Raw genomic sequence first — 21,806 nt, forward strand, 5'->3', positions numbered from 1 at the left:
TTGTACTTCTAACAGTATCATTCTGGAGTACATATATTTTTTTTTATACCTTTTTATTGCATTTTTTGTTAAATAAGTAAAAATCATAATTTTTTAAAGGTTTTTAACAGTTTTTTTTAATGGCGTTCATTGGCGGGTTCAATAATTATTTACTTTTATTCTACGGGTTGTTATGGACGGAGTGATCTTGTGTTATATAATGCACTAAAAATCTAAATCCTGTCTCTTTACATGTTTTGGGGCTTTTTTAATTTTTTTATTTAATAACATGTTAATTACATTTTAAATAGTTCCACCATGGGACATGAACAAGCAATCATCTGATGTATTGCAGGGTATTAGCTGTGCCTTCAAGATGACGTCATAGACGCCTTCTTACTGGCACTGCCTGCAGACAGACCTAAGGTCCTAATCGGACCCTAGGGCTGCCATAGGAACGATCGTGTGGCAGAGACCCCTGGCAGGCAAGTTAAATGCCATGGTTGAGCTGACCATGACATTTAACAGGTCAAACACCAGCGATCGGAGCCCACTCCAACCGCAGGTGTTAATCGGTACTTTCCCTCCAGCTTCAACCGAATTTAGAATAAAACACATGAGACCGTTACTTAATATTTTGTTGCAAAACCCTTGGAGGCAATCGCTGGGATCACACAATTTTTGCTCCTCTCAGCCGCTCCTCATGAGGTGCTCCAATTGTTTGGGGTGTGAAGGATTTTGCCCCCTTCTAAAGATATTCAATAGGAATTAGGTCCGGCGTCATAGAAGCCACTTCAGAATGGTCGAATGTTTTCCTCTCAGCTATTCTTGGGTGTTTTGGGTCATTATCCTGTTGCATGACCCATGGCCTGTGGCTGAGCCCAAGCTTCCTGACACTGGCAGCACATTTCTCTCTAGGATCTCCTGATAGTCTTTGAGATTTCATTGTCCCCTGCACAGATACAAGACCCCTGTGCCAGATGCAACAAAGGCCCAGAACATAACGGCCTCCTCCATGTGTCACATCAGGGGCAGTGTCTTTTCAGAAAGCTTTATTTTTCTGTCTGTGAACATAGAGCTGATGTGCCTTACCAAAAAGTCTTATCTGTCCATAGGACTGTCAGGGTTCAGGGGTAGTGGACCCTCTGAACCACCGCAAACGATGACGCAAGCCGATACCTGGCAACGGAGTCTAAGTGGCACCCAATTTTCACCAGGGCCTGCCGCAAAGAGTGTTGGACTTGCGGCGTACCACCAGGTCGCTCCACAAGCTCAACCTTGTGCGAAGTGGTGGCCAAGGCGTGGTACAGGGCATATGGAATCAAGCTTTCTCTACGGCACGAGGTACCAATATCCGGTGAGGCTTGCTATTTACAAAAAGCTGGAATGGCCAAGACCAGCAGCGCCCTGGCCCTTTAAATCGCGAGACACCGGCACGCGCACGCACCCCAGGTCATGGGAGACAGCACTGGAGTGCAGACAGGTAAGTAAGCCTGCCGCACAGAGGGGTACACAAGTGCGCCTGCGACCCGGTATGGGGGTCACAGGTGCACCTGTGACCATAGCATCCCCCTCCCTTCAGCGTCCCCATTTTCTTGGTCTAAAGGAACCTTTGCAGAAGAGTACGGTCTAGGATGTTATGCTAAGGCTCCTGTGATCACTCCTCAGGAAGAACCGCTTCCTTCTAACCATTTTCGTATCCAGGACCTCCTTAACCTCGGAGATAGGTGGTCAGCCAGGGGAGGAGGCACTTGCCAGGAGAAGCGGTTCAAGATGACTAGCTTCAGAAAAGAGACATGGAAGTAGTTCGAGATGCGCATAGTGAGAGGAAGGAGGAGCTTATACGCTACAGGGTTTATGCCAACTCTTCCACGGCAGAAACGTCAGTAGACATGTAGAAAGTAAGAGGTGGGTGTGGATGTTGTCTATAAACAACAAAGAAAGGAGTGGCACCAGCAGACCCAGAGTCCAGAGAATTGTAGGATAATTCTGCCCAGGGTAACAGGGTGGACCAATCGTCCTGACGAGCGGAAACAAAATGTCGTAGATAGCAGCCCAGAGTCTGGTTGACTCTCTCCACTTGTCCATTAGATTGTGGATTAGGTTGGCAGGGCGTGGAGCTGACGGCAGACCTGGCAGAGGAACAAAGTGTGACATCTTGGAAAACTGGTCTACCGGAAGAAAGTGGAAGATCCATAATAAAGTCCATGGCCACGTGAGACCACGGGTAGCTGGGTATCGGCAATGGCATGACTAGACCAACAGGCTTGAGACGTGATGATTTGTTTCTGGCACAGTAAGTGCAGGAGCTCACATGCTTGACCAGGCCTGGCCACCAGTAAAAACGAGTAATGAGAGCAACAGAGTGTTGCACCCCAGGGTGCCCAGCCACATGAGAGCGATGTCCCCAGGCTACTACCCTCTTCCGAAGAGCAGGTCGGACATAAGTCTCGCCAGGAGGAAGCTGCCGATAGTAATTAGCGAAGCCCAGGAACCTCTGAATAGCACAATGTCTTACTTTGCGAGGCCACTGAAGTACTGTAGACAACTTGGCAGGATCCATCTGTAGTCCCTTGTCAGAGATAATTTGTCCTGGGGACAGAAGACTGTTCTGATGAAACTGGCACTTCTTGAGCTTAGCATATAGGCAACTGGCCCTTAGGCACCTAAGGACTTGCCGTCTCAAGGTCCGTGGAGAGCACCAGGATATCAACACTAAGTCTCTGAAAATGTCATTGACAAACTCCTGGAACACTGCTGGCGCGTTACAGATTCCAAAGTGAATAACAAAATACTCTCCAATATTGAAGGCCGTCTTCCATTCATCGCCTTCATGGATGGGGATGAGGTTTTATGACCCCCTTCAAATCCAGCTTGGTGAAAACCTTGGCACCACATCGACGATCAAAAAATTCTGTGATCAGAGGTAGTGGGTAGCGGGTTTTCATTGTAACTTTATTGAGACCGCGGTAATCGATGCATGGATGCAGGAACCATCCTTCCTGGCCGTGAAAAAGAATCCTGCACCAGCAGAAGTTTTGTGTATAAAGCCCATCTGCAGGTTCTGCTTCACATAGGCTGACATGCCCATGGTTTCAGGTAGATAGAGGATACACTCAACCCCGTGGTGGAGACGTGCCCGGCATCAAGTCTATTGGGCAGTCATAGGGCCGGTGTGGTGGCAGAGCCTCCGCTTGTTTATCCAAAAAGACATCTGCAAAGTCCTTGTATGAAGCGGGGAGACCCAAAAGAGGCATGTTGTTGCAACCACGGGAGACACAGTAGAACAGAAGACGTGGATCGGGGTAGAACACTGGACGACAGTCTCTCTTTATGCAAGGCCCTAACTTGCATGCATAGGGGCTTGTTGCGATACTGGACCAAGTCGCAGAGGATCTTCCGACTGACTGAAGAAATGACCAACAGCGTCTCTAGACGAACCACAGGAAAATGATACTAGGAGACCAGGGCAGCATCCGTGAAGTCCCCTGTAGAGGCAGAATCTAGGAAGGCTGAAGCTTGGCCATTTGTTCCAAAGCTGAGAAGAACTGGGACATTCAGGCATGGAGGGGCCCGTCTCCCAGGAACCCTAGGTGCATGCGTTTCCTGGACTCTGAGGACGGACTGGACAAATCTGAAGGAAGTGTTCCGAGCTGGTCCAATAGAGGCAGAGGTTCTCCTGTCATCGCCTGGATCGCTCTTGGGGGGTCAGCCAAGCTGTATTCACTTGCATGGGTTTCTTGACAGCAGATGAGAGAGTCTGCCACTCAGGACAGGGGATCACAGGAGCACCCATAACAATCTCCCAAAAGCTTAGTAGTTTTGCAAATTCTAGTCTTTCTTATGATTTGTTTTCAGCAACCTGTCCTCCATTAAGTCCACTTTGGCTCAAACAACGACGGATGGTGCAATCTGACACCGATGTTCCTTGAGCCTAAAGTTCAACTTTAATCTCCGTAGAAGCTTTTCTGGGCGCTTTTGTTACGAGTCGCATTATTCATCTCTTTGACGGCCACGTTCAGAGGTCGGACCCAGTCCCTTAGATCTTACATTTCTGAATAACGTGTGATTACAGTCACATAAAAAAAAAATCAAGCTTCTTGGAGATGGTCTTATAATCTTTACCTATAACATGTTTTCTAAGCTCCTGCGATTACTCTTTGCCTCCTCAGGTCCATGTTGATTGTGGTCCTCACAAGCAAAGAGCACAGTGAAGAGCTGTTTTGCTTTCATTAAATGAGGGGGGGGGGGGGGGTGACAATTGTGTCCACATGTGTACATTCATAAACATCAGGGCACATTTACTAAGAACAGTGCAGGGTGTGTACTATGTGCAGTGTCCTGTGCATTGTTCATGAATCTGGCGCCCTCTGCAAACGCGACACAATTCTGTGGGACTTTGCATGATACATCTGGCGCACGGTCCAACTGAGCACCGGACGCCCCCTACAGTGCAGAAATTTGGGTCTTGGACACTTTTTAAATACCTGTGCAAGCAGTTTACACTAGAAAGAACGTGCAAAGCTCAAAAGAAAACTGGCTTAAGGGCCTTAGTAAAACTGGCCCATTATCTTTTCCAGGAAAATATTATATAGTCTTATCCAGGCCAGTCTTTGATAAGGAATTTGTCATTAGGTAAAACCCTATAGTCAGTATTAGGTCCTCACACTGCTGTGCTCTGCACTCTCTTCAGCCAGGCTTAGGTATTGTGCCTGAATGACTGTGTCCTCACATTACAGTGTGAAATATTGTACCTGGAGAGATGTTTTATCAGTCCTTTTATCATGCTGATCGTATAAGGACATGTCCTCTGTACAATCCCGGAACATATATCCCCCAGTCCTGCCGATACGAATAACATACACAAAGGTCTGATTACACATGTCTCCAGGGACAATAGCAGCAAACCTCAACATTTCTGCTGTAGGCTGCTCCTCCTCTGACAATTATTTACTGTAGGACCAGCATATGAGGATGGAGAAATAAGAGCAGTGAGGACTAGAGCTCAGTGTCCACAGAACATTACACTTTATTCCAGCTCCTCCTCCTGTGCACCTCGTGGAGGACATTGTCTTGTATTCCAGCTCCTCCTCCTGTGCACCTCGTGGAGGACATTGTCTTGTATTCCAGCTCCTCCTCCTGTGCACCTCGTGGAGGACATTGTCATGTATTCCAGCTCCTCCTCCTGTGCACATGGTGGAGGACATTGTCTTGTATCTAGAGATAATGACTCAGTCCTCGCCTCCCCCGCTGGGGTGGGGGTGGGGTACACATCTCTGATACTCCATAAATTCTTCTTTCAAACTTATAAGCCAAAATAAGAATTTATTGTATAAAACCTTTGACTGAACAGAAATGAACTTCCGGATCCACTACAGGGGGCGCTATCCCCCATCTCCGGTACCGCATCTGACCAGCGCCAGTGACTACTGTCCTTGAACACCGATGGTGTCACGTGAAAATGGTCATCCCTAGACCGTGCTCACCCTCCGGTCCCATCACTTCTTAGGCGCCTTCATTAACTTGTGTTTCGGGGGGGCCCACTTTAGGTTTAGTGAATCCACTGCCAAAAGAAAGAAGTGATATAACGCACGAGTGTAGAGCTGCAGGGGCCGCGGTGACAACACTGAGAGGTCCTACCTGTAATGGGGGGCTTCTTATACTGGGCGCTCTTGAGGTGCTCCTCTACCAGTTTGGGGGTGACACAGATGACGTGCTGCCCCTTCCAGTATTTCACCATGTTCAGAGACTGCAGCGTCCCGATGATGTCGTTCTGTGTAATACTCGTCATCCGACTGCGGGGAAAGAGGACAAATGTGAGGGGTCACCAGACACAATGGGGGGGCACGAGTGTGAGGGGGTCACAAGACACAATAGGGGCAAGCCAGACTCACCTCAGGTCCTTGATGGAGAGCGTCCCCCGGAAGTCTCGCAGGATCTCTAGGAGCACCCAGGACCAGTAGCTGCGGTAGCTCAGCTTGCCCAGGTCTGACAGAGGCTTTTCGGGCGAGCCCACCGTGTTCTCCAGTTTTGAGAGTTCATAACCTGAGTTACAGCAGACGATCAGCACAAGGACCATGATATTATAACAAGGGGGATGTGACTCTACCAGGAGTAGTGGATGACCATATCCCGATCCTGGGATAACTCTACAGAGGGCTAGGAGTGGGGCCTCGCTACAGCCACTTGAGGAGTAAGTGATCAATGCGAGTCCTAAACACGCACCACATTACTGCCTCTGTCTGGGGAAGACAACACCCCCTGCGCCCCTCCTGGGTGTAGATGGTTACACTACGGGTCGATACGTGGCGTCACTCTTTGACCATTTGTCCTCCTCTGTAACAGATTTCCATCGAATTTCTATTTTCATTTTCCGGAATGTGACGGGTGTTGGAAACTCTCCATCCAATTTTGGATGGTGTGACCCTTATGCTTTGGTGTTATTCAGACACTCTGTATTTACTGAAGATTAAAGGGGTGTTCCAGGAATCTGCATAATTCATATACAAATGGGTCCTTAAAATATAAGCCAAAATGTTATTCGTTTTTATTTAAAATGCTGCTGACATACGGTGTAATGAAGAATAAAAATGCCACCGGCCCTTTAATCATTCGGTTGATTTTCTCCATGCGGAGCAGACACGGGACAGAAGATGCTGCTGGTCACATGTCCACATCACATGTCCGGCAGCTGCCTGGGCAGGTCATGTGATCACCACTATGTTTGGCTGTAGTCGGTAGGTTGCAGTGCATCCAGCACGGCCGCTGTGTGGTGATGGCAGTTACACGTCATTACTATGGTAACAGAGCAGGACAGTCTGTTACATTATCACTGGCAGCAGAGGGAGGAGGAGTCACGGAAAACTAAAGGATCATGGGACTCGTAGTTTCCAGTAGCAGCCATCTTTGTGATAACTCTACCTACTTTAGAAAGTCCATAACATTTTGGGAATCATAAAATGTGTAATATCTAAGCTCCTTTTTGTGACTAATGACATTGAGTTTTATTACATTCATTTATTTATAGCACTTTCGGTTTTTGGATGAGACCTTCATATTCCCGGAATACCCCTCTAACCATTGCAGTAATCAGTGACGTTGATCTCTGGTATCACGTGGTACCAGAGTCGAAATCGCTGGAGATCATGAAAGCATCTGGAACTGCCCATTACACACTTCAGACACCTTTAGGGATAATGAAGACTTACTGAAGGCGATGAGGAACTTCCCGTAGCCGCGGCGCTGGTACGGGGGAAGGGTCAGGATACAAGCCACGTTGTTCCCATCGGGGGACTCTTTTTCCTGAAACAACACGGTATCAGATCAGCTACTTCCAGATCCTGTGATGGGTCAGAGCAATGCAATTCTTTGTACCTGGATTTACCTTAGAGAAATATCCCACGATGTGCGCTCCTTGCCGGTCCACTTCAGTCAGGATGTAGAAGACGAATGGCTCCACGTCAAAATACAGCGTCTTGTGGTCCAGGAAGAGCTTAGCCAGGAGGCAGAGGTTCTGGCAGTAGATCTTGTGGTCTTTCCCATCGACTTCGTAGACAGAGATGTTGTTCTTTCTGTAGATTTCCTTCCCTGGAGGCTGCCGCCACTGGCACAGGCCCTGGAGGGTGACCACGAGAGCTGCAGTCATGCTGTACACGTGTCTACAGGATTTACAGCCCATGACCCGACCCAATCGTTTCTTACCAGATGATAGCGGTAACTCTTCTCAAACTTCATGTACTTCAGACAATACTCGCACACCCACAGCTTCGGCTGCTTTCCGTAATCCTCTGGGAATGGTGAAAAGTACCAGGCGTCAATCTCGTAGTTGCCTATGTGGATCTTGTCTACGTATTTGACTTTTGTGATCTAAAGAATAAGATGCCGGATTGTTAGGAGGTAAATATCAGCAGTCAGAGGCGTTTATAGTGAGGTAAGTGCTCGCAGACACTCACCGCCTCGTGCTCCTTCTCCAGCGCGGCCGTGGTAGGATCCATCTCTGCATAAGTCTGAGAAGAGGATGGAGAGGATTAGGCCCCTGATACACATCTGTCCGGACTCCCGCGCAGCTCCTTTATGGAATCTCACCTTCTGCACGTGGTTGATCTCATCGTGTTTCCTCTTCTGGTTTCGGGTGATCTTCCGCTCGGGCTGCTCGGACAGTTCGTTCAGGTACTGATCCGTGTTCTTCTGAACTGCGTCCTTTGCCGTCTTGGTCAGTGCCAGGCGATTTTTATCCACCCATTCATCCAGACGACGGTTAACTAGAGAAGAAACACAAGATACGTAAGAAATATCACGCGGGTCCTGTCAGCCCGGGACGTGTCAGCGAGTAGGAAACATGGTACTCACAGCCCACGTAGTGCACGTAGAACTCCTCTCTACCTTCCTGCTCGTTCAGACGTGACTGGATCACTTCAGCGGAGTCTACAAACCAGAAGAGCTTCATCATACAAGTGCGTCACACGTGGAGATTTGTTTTATCCAGTTATGAAAGCCAAAAATCATGAGAGGACAGAAGGTCCTGTACTTCCTCAGGATAAGAATCACATAACTGCAGACACCTCCATCCCTGGTGTATCCCCCCCTGAGAACTGGGCCTACAGCGCCGCCAGTACATGAGACACAGAGCCGTCTGCTCTGTCCCATCTCTGGACTTGTCTCCCCCATAAAATCCACATTGTGATACCAGGGTGACTTACGCCAGGTGTTGTCTGCTCTGCGGCACAGGTAGGTCTCCCCGATCTCCACGGTCACCTCTGGGTCTCTGCCGCCAGCCCCCACAGTTTCTCCTCCTGACACGACCTCGTCATCCTCCTCCTCTTTCACGCTCCCTTGCTCCAGGCTGTCTTCCTGGGGTGGGAGAGGATTGTGCTGGTTCTCGCCAGCTCCGATCAGCACAGATTTGTGCTCCTCAGGAAGGGAATCGTCCATGGCCACCACTGGATAGACATGACAAGCAGGTGAGGGTAGCACAGACCATGTCACTTCTGCATCTATATACAGCACAGACCAGCAGGAGGCAGACTCAGATTGTATAGTCTAAAAAGCACAGAGCACAGCAGTGTGAGGACACATCACTACCGCACTTGGAGACGCTATAATCCTGGTATATAAATTCATAGATCACAGTCCTGCTGCTACAAACAACATACATGAAGGTCTGATTAAACATCTCTCCAGGGACAGTACATAACACTGACTGCACAGAGCACAGCAGTGTGAGGACACAAAGGTCTGATTACACAGCTCTCCAGAGACATACATAACACTGACTGCACAGAGCACAGCAGTGTGAGGACACAAAGGTCTGATTACACAGCTCTCCAGAGACATACATAACACTGACTGCACAGAGCACAGCAGTGTGAGGACACAAAGGTCTGATTACACAGCTCTCCAGAGACATACATAACACTGACTGCACAGAGCACAGCAGTGTGAGGACACAAAGGTCTGATTACACATCTCCCTGCTACAGATTAGAACAGCGATAATGGACGTGTGTGTAAATAATCAGCAGAGAACACAGAAGGAACAAAGGAAGAGAAAACAGAGATCAGTCATGTCCGGTGTGCGCACACACCCTGAGTACACAGTGTATGGGCAGAAGCTAAACCAACACAACTCAGGGACTAATCACATGACCCACCCCTAAAGGGATGTTCCAGAATATTTTTATTTATCATTTAAACTTGGGCTCACTAATGTGACGGACGCCCCATCCTCCCCGATGTACAAGGGGCAGCACATACATTGCATGTTCCAGCATCGCCGCCTACAGGCAGACACAGGCATTACACGTTCTGTGCTGGAGCTGGCAGGAAGAGGTGACGTCATCCATTATCAAGCAAGAAGAGATCTTCAAAATTAGTGTTATTACTAATCACAGATTGTTGTTTAGTTTATTGTACTGTATTAGAATGTACACCGCCCAAGACAAGACAAGACAAGACCCCAGGGGGACTCCCTCAAGACAAGGCACGACCCACCTCCCGAGACACGACCCCAGAGAGGGGATCCCCCCCAAGACACGGCCCGCCTCCCGAGAGGGGATCCCCCCCAAGACACGGCCCGCCTCCCGAGAGGGGATCCCCCCCAAGACACGGCCCGCCTCCCGAGAGGGGATCCCCCCCAAGACACGGCCCGCCTCCCGAGAGGGGATCCCCCCCAAGACACGGCCCGCCTCCAGAGAGGGGATCCCCCCCAAGACACGGCCCGCCTCCCGAGACACGACCCCAGAGAGGGGATCCCCCTCAAGACGAGACACGACCCCCGAGAGGGGATCCCCCCCAAGACACGGACCGCCTCCCGAGAGGGGATCCCCCTCAAGACACGGCCCGCCTTCTCGAGAGGGGATCCCCCCAAGACACGGCCCGCCTTCTCGAGAGGGGATCCCCCCCAAGACACGGCCCGCCTTCTCGAGAGGGGATCCCCCTCAAGACAAGACACGACCCCCGAGAGGGGATCCCCCCCAAGACACGGCCCGCCTCCCGAGAGGGGATCCCCCCCAAGACACGGCCCGCCTCCCGAGAGGGGATCCCCCCCAAGACACGACCCGCCTCCCGAGAGGGGATCCCCCCCAAGACACGACCCGCCTCCCGAGAGGGGATCCCCCCCAAGACACGACCCGCCTCCCGAGAGGGGATCCCCCCCAAGACACGGCCCGCCTCCCGAGAGGGGATCCCCCCCAAGACACGGCCCGCCTCCCGAGAGGGGATCCCCCCCAAGACACGACCGCCTCCCGAGAGGGGATCCCCCCCAAGACACGACCGCCTCCCGAGACACGACCCCAGTAAGGGGATCCCCCTCAAGACGAGACACGACCCCCGAGAGGGGATCCCCCCCAAGACACGGACCGCCTCCCGAGAGGGGATCCCCCCAAGACACGGCCCGCCTTCTCGAGAGGGGATCCCCCCCAAGACACGGCCCGCCTTCTCGAGAGGGGATCCCCCTCAAGACGAGACACGACCCCCGAGAGGGGATCCCCCCCAAGACACGGCCCGCCTCCCGAGAGGGGATCCCCCCCAAGACACGGCCCGTCTTCTCGAGAGGGGATCCCCCCCAAGACACGGCCCGCCTCCCGAGAGGGGATCCCCCTCAAGACACGGCCCGCCTTCTCGAGAGGGGATCCCCCCCAAGACACGGCCCGCCTCCCGAGAGGGGATCCCCGCCAAGACACGGCCCGCCTCCCGAGAGGGGATCCCCGCCATGACACGGCCCGCCTCCCGAGAGGGGATCCCCCCCAAGACACGGCCCGCCTCCCGAGAGGGGATCCCCCCCAAGACACGGCCCGCCTCCAGAGAGGGGATCCCCCCCAAGACACGGCCCGCCTCCAGAGAGGGGATCCCCCCCAAGACACGGCCCGCCTCCCGAGAGGGGATCCCCGCCAAGACACGGCCCGCCTCCCGAGAGGGGATCCCCCCCAAGACACGGCCCGCCTCCCGAGAGGGGATCCCCGCCAAGACACGGCCCGCCTCCCGAGAGGGGATCCCCGCCAAGACACGGCCCGCCTCCCGAGAGGGGATCCCCCCCAAGACACGGCCCGCCTCCCGAGAGGGGATCCCCCCCAAGGCTCCTGACATAAGGGGTGCAGCACAGGCATGACTTCTATATGATGTCGGTGCAAGGCATCATGGGACATGCAGTCACCACAGCTCCTGAGGTAATGTTTCCCGCTCTCCTGAGGCATGAGTCGCCATCGCTCGTTACCTGATAAATCACATGACCAGCAGATATCACGTCACTCCGCTACTGATGGCGTCACACACCGCGGCCCGGATAAGCCCTCAGCGGGCGGGAGCCGCCGTTCTCACACACAGCCAGGCCGCGAACAACCACCGGAAGTGCGTAACTACCAAAATACTGGTCACGTGACGAAGGGGGCGGCCATCTTGGACGCGGGCAGAGTTTCTAGCGCGTGTCTATTGTGAGGAAGAGGCGGTCACATTCACCCAAAGGGGGCGGCTCCTCCCGGGCTTTTTTGTGTGGAGAGGGCGCATGCGCAGTCTCTCTCGTCTCGAGGTCTGACAAAGCAGCCGCCTGCGCTCCGCCGCCATTATCTCTTCTCTCTGCTCCGCTTCACACCGCTGTCCGCCGCTCTCCCACCTCGCGGTTTCCAGGCTCCCCCGCTGTGTGTGAGGTGATAGCTGCTTCCAGGCCCCTCTCCCGCGCTCTCTCTCTCCTTGTCACGTGCTCTGTCGCTATGGCCTCCGCAGCGCAGCCCGAAATCTCCTCAGAGCTGGAGAAGAAGGAGGCGGCCGGGGAGGAGGCCGACAACAACCCCGACGAGCCCATGGACGACGACGACAACGATGACGAGGCGGATGCGGACGATGGAGACGTGGAGGAAGATGTCATCGTCCAGATCGGGGCCACCTACTCGTGCAAGAGGCAGGACGGAACTTACCGTGAGTGGCCACCTACCTGAGTCCATTGTCTGTAGTCGGGGGGGGGAGGGGGGGGGCTTTTGGTCCGGGCGTCGTGCACGCAGCCATGTGCAGCCATGTGCGGCCTGTGTCTCCCATATGTTACCCAGGGGCCTGTAATCGGAATAATCCACAATCTAATCCCCATAACCTGGGACATTACTGTAGTATCCTGCGGTATCTTGTGGTTGCTCTTCAAATATCACCTTTTATAATTATGCTAATGAGCGTAAGGGCTTGATCTCGGATTAGTCGGTTACACTCTGGCCCCTCTGGTGTATAATGTTGAGCTTTAGGAGGGAGACAATGGATAACAAATAAGATTATATTTGTGGTCCTTAGTTTGTCATGCTTGAATCCTGATTGGATATTTCTTTTTACTTAGGAGGTTAAAGGGGCCCTCCAGCTTGGGGCCAGTTCCCAGTTTTAATTTTTTTATATTTTTTTCCCCTTAGGGCAGGTTCACACGTTCTGCTAGCGTCGCAGGGGCTCGGGGCAATCGCATATGTTTCCCGTTAACCGCATATGCAATCGCCTCAAGCCCCACCCTCTGTGCGCTAGTGTCGTGTTATGAATGCGGAACGTGTGAACGTGCCCTCAATGAATTCTAATTAAAGTTTTTGGGTGGAAAACGGTGTAAAAGCTTGGATGGAAAGGAGTTTTATTTTCTTTTTTTATACTGGCAAATGTAAAAACCGATACTAGTGAACACATATGCAAGTCCATTGCGTTGTATGAGCAGAAGATTATTTATAGACACCCATATATTTTCCTGACCCCGGCCTCCTGCACCCTCATCAGTCTGAGCTGTTATGTCGCTCCAGCCCTTGGTAACTCTTATACTTTCCTTCTCTAACAGATGACGCTGAGATTGTGAAAACCCGGATGAACAAGCAGGCGGGCCGCGAGGAGTTCTACGTGCACTACGCTGGTTGTAAGTAATCGGAGGACGGAACGATGCAGTGCCAGATTTGTTAACACGGTCTCTTCCAGTCTGAAAGGGGAGAGTCCAATTTATAAAGTCGCCATATTCATGGTAATGCCTAATCCGCGCTCTGGAGCATCCGGGCATTCGTTCGGAAATTCCACCCGTCCATATGTTCTTAGAGCTGTTTGCCACGCCTTGCGCATCAGTTCTCAGTCGCGATTAAAAATAGCCGATCTGAGAAGCTTTCTACACGTTTGTGTGCCGTCTCCTCTAGATCCAGTGCAGCCAACGTAAATACGCCGTATACTCGGCTGCTCGATTGCGCTTCTTACATGGTGCTTGCCATGTTTATTGCTCTCGCTGCTCCGGTCTTGTCGCCGATAGCCACTTTCATGGAATCGTGACTTCACAAATGAATGTTCGCCCCTCTTGGTAAACCAAATCGCTTACTGATGTACATTCAGGATTATAGTCACATAAGGCGTCTCTCCAAGTGAAACCTAGCAGCTTAGAAAGCAGAGGCCTCCTTTCCCCTTCCTTCTCGCTTGTCCTCCATAGCAGCACCTACTGCCTCTGCTCCCAGTACTGGGATGTTCTGTCCATCTTGTGGCACCTGACCCATGTGGAAATTCTTTAATTAGAAGACTTTTTCAAAATGTTTGTATTCTTTTTTTTTTTTTTTCCAAAGATTATCAGTGGAAATGATCTACTTTATTCTGTTCAGTGCCATTGAACCCCTCCCTTACTACAATCATCGCAGTCTGAGGTGGCGTTCTCTTCGCATCTTGATTTGTATAACTACATCCACCTCGGATACTTTTTTTTTTTTTAAACATTTTTTATAGTATGTGTCCAGCCCGAAAGACTTTGGTTCTGGCATTTTGCGCATCCTTTTCGGTTCCTATTCTTTATGAATAGTGGCCACTTGATGTGTCGGTTCTACATTTTTATATATGTGCTGGTTTATGCACAATTGCCCTATATTTGCAGCTTATAGGGTTAATAAAAAGAAGCTCATTATGTTGGCAGATAAAAGCTCAACGCTGTCGTCCTCGGTAAGTCCGTTTTTGGTCAGGAGCTCAAAACTCACTCCTTGTATTATGAAATTATGTTGTAAGTTCAGTTTTCCCTCCACAGTGAATCGACGACAAAACGAGTGGGTGGACAAGACACGATTGGTGATCCCTAAACCCGTAAAGGAAGAGGCAGAGGTGACAAATGGAACGGGCTCAGACGTGGCAGAGAACGGGAAGACTTCACAGAAACGCAAAAATGAGGAAGAGGAACCAGAAGTGAAGGTAACTCGAGTCTTCTCCAGCAGATCTCGCCACTGCCCTAGGACGGTCTATAGCGCCGCGTCTACATGTTGTCGTAACACTTGTACATCACACCTGTAACAATCTGATAATAAGTCACTTTTTGTGAATTTATTTTTTTATATATTTTGCTCCCCATTTATAAATTTGGCAGATGCAGCATTATAGATTTTTAATTGCACAACCAAATATGTTGTAGCAGCTGATCTGTGAAATCGCTAGAATTAAGGAGCAGTGTGGCAAGTTCAAAAATTTTTTAACATCCCAGTTCTTCCTAGTGTTTGGAGAGCTGCAAAGGGCCAAATCCAGGTTGGATTTGTATCCCCTGGTAAAATGTGCAGTGACAGCATATCTGCTTTGTATAAATAATTATTTTTTTTTTTTTGTGGGGACTAATAATCTGCAGATTATAGCACGACCGCTGCCGAGGTGAAAGTTATTTTAATTGTTGTGATTTCATGTTCGGACTCCTGTCTGAATGTAATTCAGTTGCAGGTTTATGGGGATTTTTCAGCCTTTTTAACTTGCATTGCATATCCAGAGTACAGGCGGTCCCCTACTTGAGAACACATGACTTACAGACAACCCTTAGTTAGACAGATCCCTCTGCCCACTGACCTGGTGCAGCTCTGAATGCTTTACTATAGTACCAGGCTGTAATGATCAGCTGTGCGGTGTCTGTAATGAAGCTTTATTGATAATCCTTGGTCCAATTACAGCAAAAAATGTAATTACAATCGTCACTGGGGCAGAAAAATTGTCCGAATCTACAATTCTAAAATATAGTTTCGACTTGCATACAAATTCAACTCGAGAACAAACCTATGGAACCTATTGTGTACGTAACCCGGGGACTGCCTGTACTACAGTAGCTTTGAAGTGAATGATTTGGAAAAAGTAATGTAGACAGCACCTTTTTTTTTTTTTTTTTCCACACCGAAATTGCTCGGTGCAGGATCATGTTACTTTTCATGTGGATTTTTGCACACTTTTTTTTAATACACATTGAAGTCTAATGGGAGAATGAAAATTGCCTTAAATTCTGAACCTTGGTGCTTGAAATAACGTGAGAACAGTGGAAACAAAATGGGTACAAATGGGACAAAACCTATTCAGTAGGTTTGAATAAAGAATGAAACACAATGGTTAAATGCAGATAAGCTGATTTTCGGCATGATCTGCAATGTGTGCAGATGGCCTTAGACTTCATGCACATGGTGGGGAGGAGAAAGCTGTGTGGGGAGACCGGGTGCTGTAGACCTCTGTGGGAGCAGTGATACGTCCGCAAATTATGCGGCCAGATCATGAGCCCCCCATGTGGTTGTGTACATGGGGCATAAATGGGACACCGCGTGTATAAAAAATCATTTGGAAAAGCAGAATTTACAAAGTTGTTGGATCTGCAACATTCATTCAGGTATTGAGGGACTCTTATCATATACTGCCGTGACTGTGTATAATAATGCACACCGGATACAGCAGGAAGCCGGAGCCTGAGATGTATCTGGCTGTGCTGACATGCAGTTCTATGGCAGCCATGGCCTGGTGTAGAATTGTACGTCGGGTGCCGGAGTCTTCTGCTGTATGCAGAGCTTATATCGGATAGGAATTGTGCTAATATCTGTGTCTATTCAGACCTGAATGTCAGCTACAGCCCTCTTCACACCTCTTGGTGTATGAGGTGGCGCTAAAGGTGAAATGGTCACAGTTCGTGGCCGTTCACAAGGTATCGATAGTTTCAGGGCTTTGTATGCCAGAAACTGATGCACAAGCCCTGATAAATTTCCCCCGTCAGGTCAATGGCAGCTGGTCTCCAGTAGTGGAGTACACCACCACTAATGGGGTCTTCATAGCTCTGTGGTTACCTACGATGCCTTTCCAGGGATGGTCCTCTGTTTGTTTTTTTTCTCCTTCTTCTTTACGATCTAAATCACCTTTGGGACCAGCTGGACTCTGTTCTGAATACCACAAGTGTTAAATACTCTGATCCTAATGCATCTGGTCTACGTTCTTACAACTTGGCCTCCCCAAGATCCCTTCCTCATCCAATCCCTTCCATGGTTGAACTTGATGTATATGTGATTCTCCCAACCCCCCCCCCCCTTCCAACTATATAAATTGTTGCTATGCTGAGAAGTGATGATCTTACCAGGCAATTGAAGGGCTTGGTTGCTTGTGAGGATTTTGTACATAGTGGCTCATGTGAAGTATCCTCTTACATGGAGCTCTTCATGTAAGGGTACACGTAGCGCTGCTCGCCCCTCTCCATAGGATAAGGCTGCATTGCCAAAGATAAAACAAGCTCTTGTACTGCACCGTAAGCATCTATGGCAGTGATGGCGAACCTTTTAGAGGCGGAGTGCCCAAACTGCAACCCAAAACCCTGCTTATTTATCGCAAAGTGCCAACCAAAAATTCAAGCAGTAACTTATTGCTCCCTGTTCAACAACTTTCAATCATATTGGCCTCCTGAGGACAGCAACACAGTAGAAAGAAAATTTTCATCACTTTAGTTTCTTTCCAGTTTTCCTCTGTACACAGAGAATTGTGAGGCCAGCAAGAGGTCCTCCAAAAATAATTTGACCCTGTCTAATTCCCCCTCTTCCTACAGTCCCAAGTAGCGAAGTCAGTATGAAAATATGACTGATAGCAGCATCTTTTAAGTTGCTTGGAACTGCAGGAAGATTCTTTGAGTCCTGTCTGGTGTGCTGGGGCGATGGCCCGGGTGCCCACAGAAAGGGCTCTGAGTGCCACCTCTGGCACCCGTGCCATAGGTTCGCCACCACTGATCTATGGGGACGGGTATACGTCCCCCACAATGGCCGCCTGGGTGAGGTCTGAACCTGTTCAGCAAATTGGTGGCAATGCCATTGATGTTCTGGAGCCCCCTCCGTACGTCCTCTGTTAACCTTAGCTGTTACAAAATGTGGGCGAATCCTGCCGTTTTGTGCCTTGTTACTCTATAAAGCTATTAGAAGGGGCTCTCGATCGAAGAAACCCCTTTAAAGGAGAGCGGAGATTCGGGGTCTGTGTTTTTGTACACAGGCAAATTGTAAATTGTTACAAGCTGCTATGTACACCTAGGGTTATGTTCACATGGCAGATCTTATTAACTGGAACATTTTGCAGAATTGTCAGCAGCAATTGGGGAGGGCTGGATTTTATTTGTTCAATTTACAATCATTGAGAATCCAGGTATCCCTTAAGAGTGTGTGAACAATGGTGAAGTCTCTAAATCAACACGTTCTTGAAGGTGTATTTTGGAACGTGAAGTTGTAATTGTCATGTGAACATAGCCTAAGGACCAAGTTGTTTTCAGGCCTGGCCTGCGATCCTCCACAGCTGCCTTGGCTTTTACAATTAGTTTGATTGTTGCACTTTATCCTGCTCTTACCATTGTAAATGGGTGCAGGCTCACATGAGCTGAGCATGCCAGTGTACGAGGCAGCTGGGAGGAATAGTGTTCAGACACATTGTGGATGATATATGGTCACTCGGATGCCAGTTATGTTTTGTGGCCTTTCTGACTAATTATTGCATGTAGGACTGTAAGGTTTTCCATCTAGGATCCGTGCAGCAAACGCCTTGTTAATCCTGTTGAATTCCTTTTTAACCTTTTATATTTTTAGCAATAATCGCGTATGGTCAGTCCGGCAGGGATGCGCCAACTGACGCCGGTTAAGGGCGGTGCCATATTACAGTAAGAGTGAGCTTGAAGACCTGTTCTTTCTAAGCTCTTCTGAATGACGTTGGAAGCAAATAATCCCATCTTGCCGTGTGGGTGTGATACATTTATACATCAATTTTATCCACAATAGACCCATAAGTGTTTCCTATCCTTTTTAGAAAGTTAAAGTTGAAAATTCGGTGATGGCGTCCGGGGACTTTGCCGAGGAGTTGACTTGCCTCCTGTGCAGCGAGCTCTTCCAGGATCCTGTCATGGTGGAATGTGGCCATAACTTCTGTCGTGACTGCATCGACAAGGCCTGGAATGGTCAGGAATCCTTCACCTGCCCCGACTGCAAAGAAGTCATCACTGAGAAGAGGTGTACCACCAACCGCGCCCTGGCTAACCTGGTGAAGAAGACGGTTGGTGTGAATACTTCCCTGGCACCGGCTGCTAAACCTGCCGAGAAGCCTAAACCATCGGAGAACTGTCCGGCGCACGATGAGAGGCTGAAACTGTACTGCAAAGATGATGGGACCCTGAGCTGCGTCATCTGCCGGGACTCTCTCAAGCACGCCAGTCACAACTTCCTGCCAATCCTGGATGCAGTGGGAGTGTACAGGGTAAGTTGTATTCTTTGACTCTGATTCAGATGATGGAAAATCTGAAGGGTTTCTGAACAAAAGATTCTCCCCTCTAGGCAGAGCTGTCGGCCATTGTATCCCCATTAGAAGAAGCCCTGAAAGTGACTGAACAGCTGACCACCCAGCAGGCCGAGAAGGTTGAGCAGCACAAGGTGAGTCTCCATAATCCATAGATGTAGCCTTCTCCAGGAAGAATAGACGGATGCCCCGTTAATCTCTGCATATCTTCTCTGCAGTCTAACATAGCTGACTTCAAGCAGCACATTGAGTCTGAGTTTGAGAAGCTGCACACCTTTTTGAAGGAGCGAAAGGAGAATCTTCTGGAGCAGCTTCAGGAGCAGGGAGAAAACCTGCTGAAGGAGATGGAGAGTAACATGGTGAAGCTGCAGGAGAATAACGATAGTATCAAAGAGACCATCACTATGGCCGACGAGAGGGTGAACGATTCCGACTCCATCTCTTTCCTCACTGTAAGTGCTGTATGCAGCCTGTAGGGTTTGTGCTTCATATATCCTTGCCTTTAATGCTAACTTATTCCTTTGCATTTTCTGTTTACAGGACATCAAGTCTTTCATAGAGACGTAAGTTTCTGTTATAGTTGTAGTACTTGTCTAAATAATCTAGACTTTTGTGCTGTAGTCAGTATATTTCACTCATTCTCTCTAGGTGCCAGATGCAGCAGAAAGAGGTGATGTGTTCAGGTAACAGCCTGCTCTCCAAGGATCTCTGCCAAGGAACGTTTAGAGGGCCCATCCAGTACTCTGTGTGGAAGCAGATGAAATCTTTCATTGTTCCAAGTAAGTGGCAACACTCTACAATATGTGCTCGTCGGTACGGTAGTGTCTCCTGCTACTCAACACGTTTAAGCTGGATACAGCACTAAATTGATTTTTATTGGAGATACGAGGTATATGGCTGGTACCAGATGGCCTTAGCTGACACTAATATATTTATGGCTGCCTCTATGAAGCGATTAAGGGTCCACCTCATGGTGCTCATAAAGAATACTCCAGCTTCCTCCTGGTTGATGGATACATTGCGGTTTGTGTTACGACAGACTGTTGGGCTATCACATAGCAGTTTTCCTGGCGTATCGGGAGTGTTGAATGGTGATTCTATCTGAGATTGGCTCAGAAGTTTACTGCTTCACAAACAAAGTAACCAATCTGCTATGAGACAGGAATCGGCATGTGAATTCTTGCCATGTATTTATTAATGAAGGCTTGCCTTGGAGAAAAGTGCATCTGTAGAATTGAAAAGATCAGTCCCTCTAAACTGCCTATTTTTGTTTTGTCCTTTTGCTCAGGTCTGACACCAATGCTCCTAGATCCGGTCACTGCGCACCCTAACCTGGTTCTGTCCGATAATATGACCAGTGTTAAATATGGAGACACTAAGCTCCCGCTCCCTGACAATCCCAAACGGTTCAGTCAGTGCATCCTGGTCCTGGGCTCTCAGGGCTTCGATTCTGGTCGCCATTACTGGGAGGTAGAAGTGGGAGACAAGACGGCCTGGGATGTGGGGATGGCCAGCGAATCCAGCAACCGCAAGGGGAAGATCAAGCTCAACCCAAAGAACGGCTACTGGGCCATCTGGCTAAGGAATGGCAACGCCTACAAAGCTCTGGAGTCCCCCTCCAAGACCCTGGTCCTCAACTCCAAGCCCAAGAGAATCGGCGTGTACGTGGATTACGAGGGAGGTCAGATCTCCTTCTACAACGCGGATGACATGTCCGCCATCTACACATTCCGCGCCACGTTCACAGAGAAGCTGTACCCGTACCTGTCTCCATTCCTGCACGACTCGGGCCTCAATGCTCAGCCCCTGCGCTTTGTGCATGATTAATACCACTAGCCTTTTAGTTATGTTTTTGTTTTGCTTGTTATGCCAGGAAATACAATGGAAAAGTTGCTGTTAAGAATTCTTGTTTAGTTCACAATATTGATTTTTACCATTTCTTTTTTTTATGGAAATAAAACGATTAATGACGAGTATGTTGTATATGTCTTAGTTGAACAAATAAAATGCTTGATCCAACAATCCTGAGACTTGTGAGATGGCAGATTTTAAATTCATTTGACAACCTGGTATGAACCTCCAGGAAGATGGTGCTGCACCCGGCCAGTGGTGATGCCAATTATCTGGGTACTGTTTAAAGGTGCGGTCAATGTCACGTTTAACGTGTGCGTTTAAAAACGCATTGCAAAAGCTGAACAGATTTGCCTAATTAAACAGCTGTTAACACTTGCGTTTACGAAACGAAACCGTTAACACATGCGTTAAACGCGACATGTGACCGCACCCTAAGGCCTTACACCTGTTTAACTCTGTGAATTATCACTATAAAACGTGTCATAGTGAAATCCCAGATTCGTTGCAGCTACAAAGGGCTCCAGAAGCTGTCCAATGAAGCCGCGCAATGCACATGCAACTATTTGAGGTTTGGTTTCTGTTACTTCACGTGTACAAGGAGTAAATGAACTGCAAGGAGCATCCAGAAACTGTTTCTATCATGTTGGCATAATCTCAGAGCACCTCTTTACAGCTCCATTACCATGGCAGGCCAAGTATATGTTGGAATATTTAAGGAACATAACAGACATGATTAATGTCTTCAGTTAACGGAGACCAGAGGAGTCGGCTGTTGAGGATGCTCTGTGTGGCATCTGTATAAGCTTGTAGGTTCACCCTAAAAGGGGAAAATGCTTCATGGAGGAGAGCAGTTTATGGACCCTAATTTGAATCTACAAGTAATACAACTTTACCTCTAAAGTTGTCACCTGAGTTACAGGGTTAAAAAAAGTTTACAAGTAATTGGGGGCTATACCAGCCCTCAGTAGAAAATGA

The 21,806-nt window shown here is 49.1% G+C and overlaps 2 protein-coding genes across 4 annotated transcripts; one reads left to right on the top strand and one right to left on the bottom strand.

The window, feature by feature from the left end:
• Positions 1 to 4,984: 4,984 nt before the first annotated feature.
• Positions 4,985 to 11,899, bottom strand: KAT8 (lysine acetyltransferase 8). Of its 3 annotated transcripts, none has more exons than XM_072122879.1 (11): positions 11,689 to 11,899; positions 8,679 to 8,918; positions 8,329 to 8,403; positions 8,065 to 8,240; positions 7,932 to 7,985; positions 7,681 to 7,845; positions 7,364 to 7,594; positions 7,188 to 7,281; positions 5,874 to 6,024; positions 5,620 to 5,774; positions 4,985 to 5,542 (listed from the first exon to the last, which is right to left on the bottom strand). In XM_072122879.1, exons 2-11 carry the CDS (start codon positions 8,908 to 8,910, stop codon positions 5,478 to 5,480), a joined length of 1,398 nt encoding a protein of 465 aa, XP_071978980.1. In that variant the 5' UTR covers positions 8,911 to 8,918; positions 11,689 to 11,899; the 3' UTR covers positions 4,985 to 5,477. The 3 variants fall into 3 exon arrangements, with proteins under 3 accessions (XP_071978980.1, XP_071978979.1, XP_071978978.1); XM_072122878.1 differs by lacking the exon at positions 11,689 to 11,899 and adding an exon at positions 11,629 to 11,676; XM_072122877.1 differs by lacking the exon at positions 11,689 to 11,899 and adding an exon at positions 9,732 to 9,753.
• A 61-nt stretch (positions 11,900 to 11,960) lies between these two features.
• LOC140076297 (nuclear factor 7, brain-like) lies at positions 11,961 to 20,999 on the top strand. The gene is made up of 9 exons (XM_072122866.1): positions 11,961 to 12,386; positions 13,264 to 13,338; positions 14,470 to 14,630; positions 18,495 to 18,938; positions 19,016 to 19,111; positions 19,196 to 19,429; positions 19,518 to 19,540; positions 19,626 to 19,756; positions 20,266 to 20,999. The coding sequence occupies exons 1-9, from the start codon at positions 12,182 to 12,184 to the stop codon at positions 20,802 to 20,804; spliced, it is 1,908 nt and encodes a 635-aa protein (XP_071978967.1). The 5' UTR covers positions 11,961 to 12,181; the 3' UTR covers positions 20,805 to 20,999.
• Positions 21,000 to 21,806: the final 807 nt, after the last annotated feature.

Source organism: Engystomops pustulosus, chromosome 8 (genome assembly GCF_040894005.1).
Source record: "Engystomops pustulosus chromosome 8, aEngPut4.maternal, whole genome shotgun sequence".
Lineage (NCBI taxonomy): Eukaryota > Metazoa > Chordata > Amphibia > Anura > Leptodactylidae > Engystomops > Engystomops pustulosus.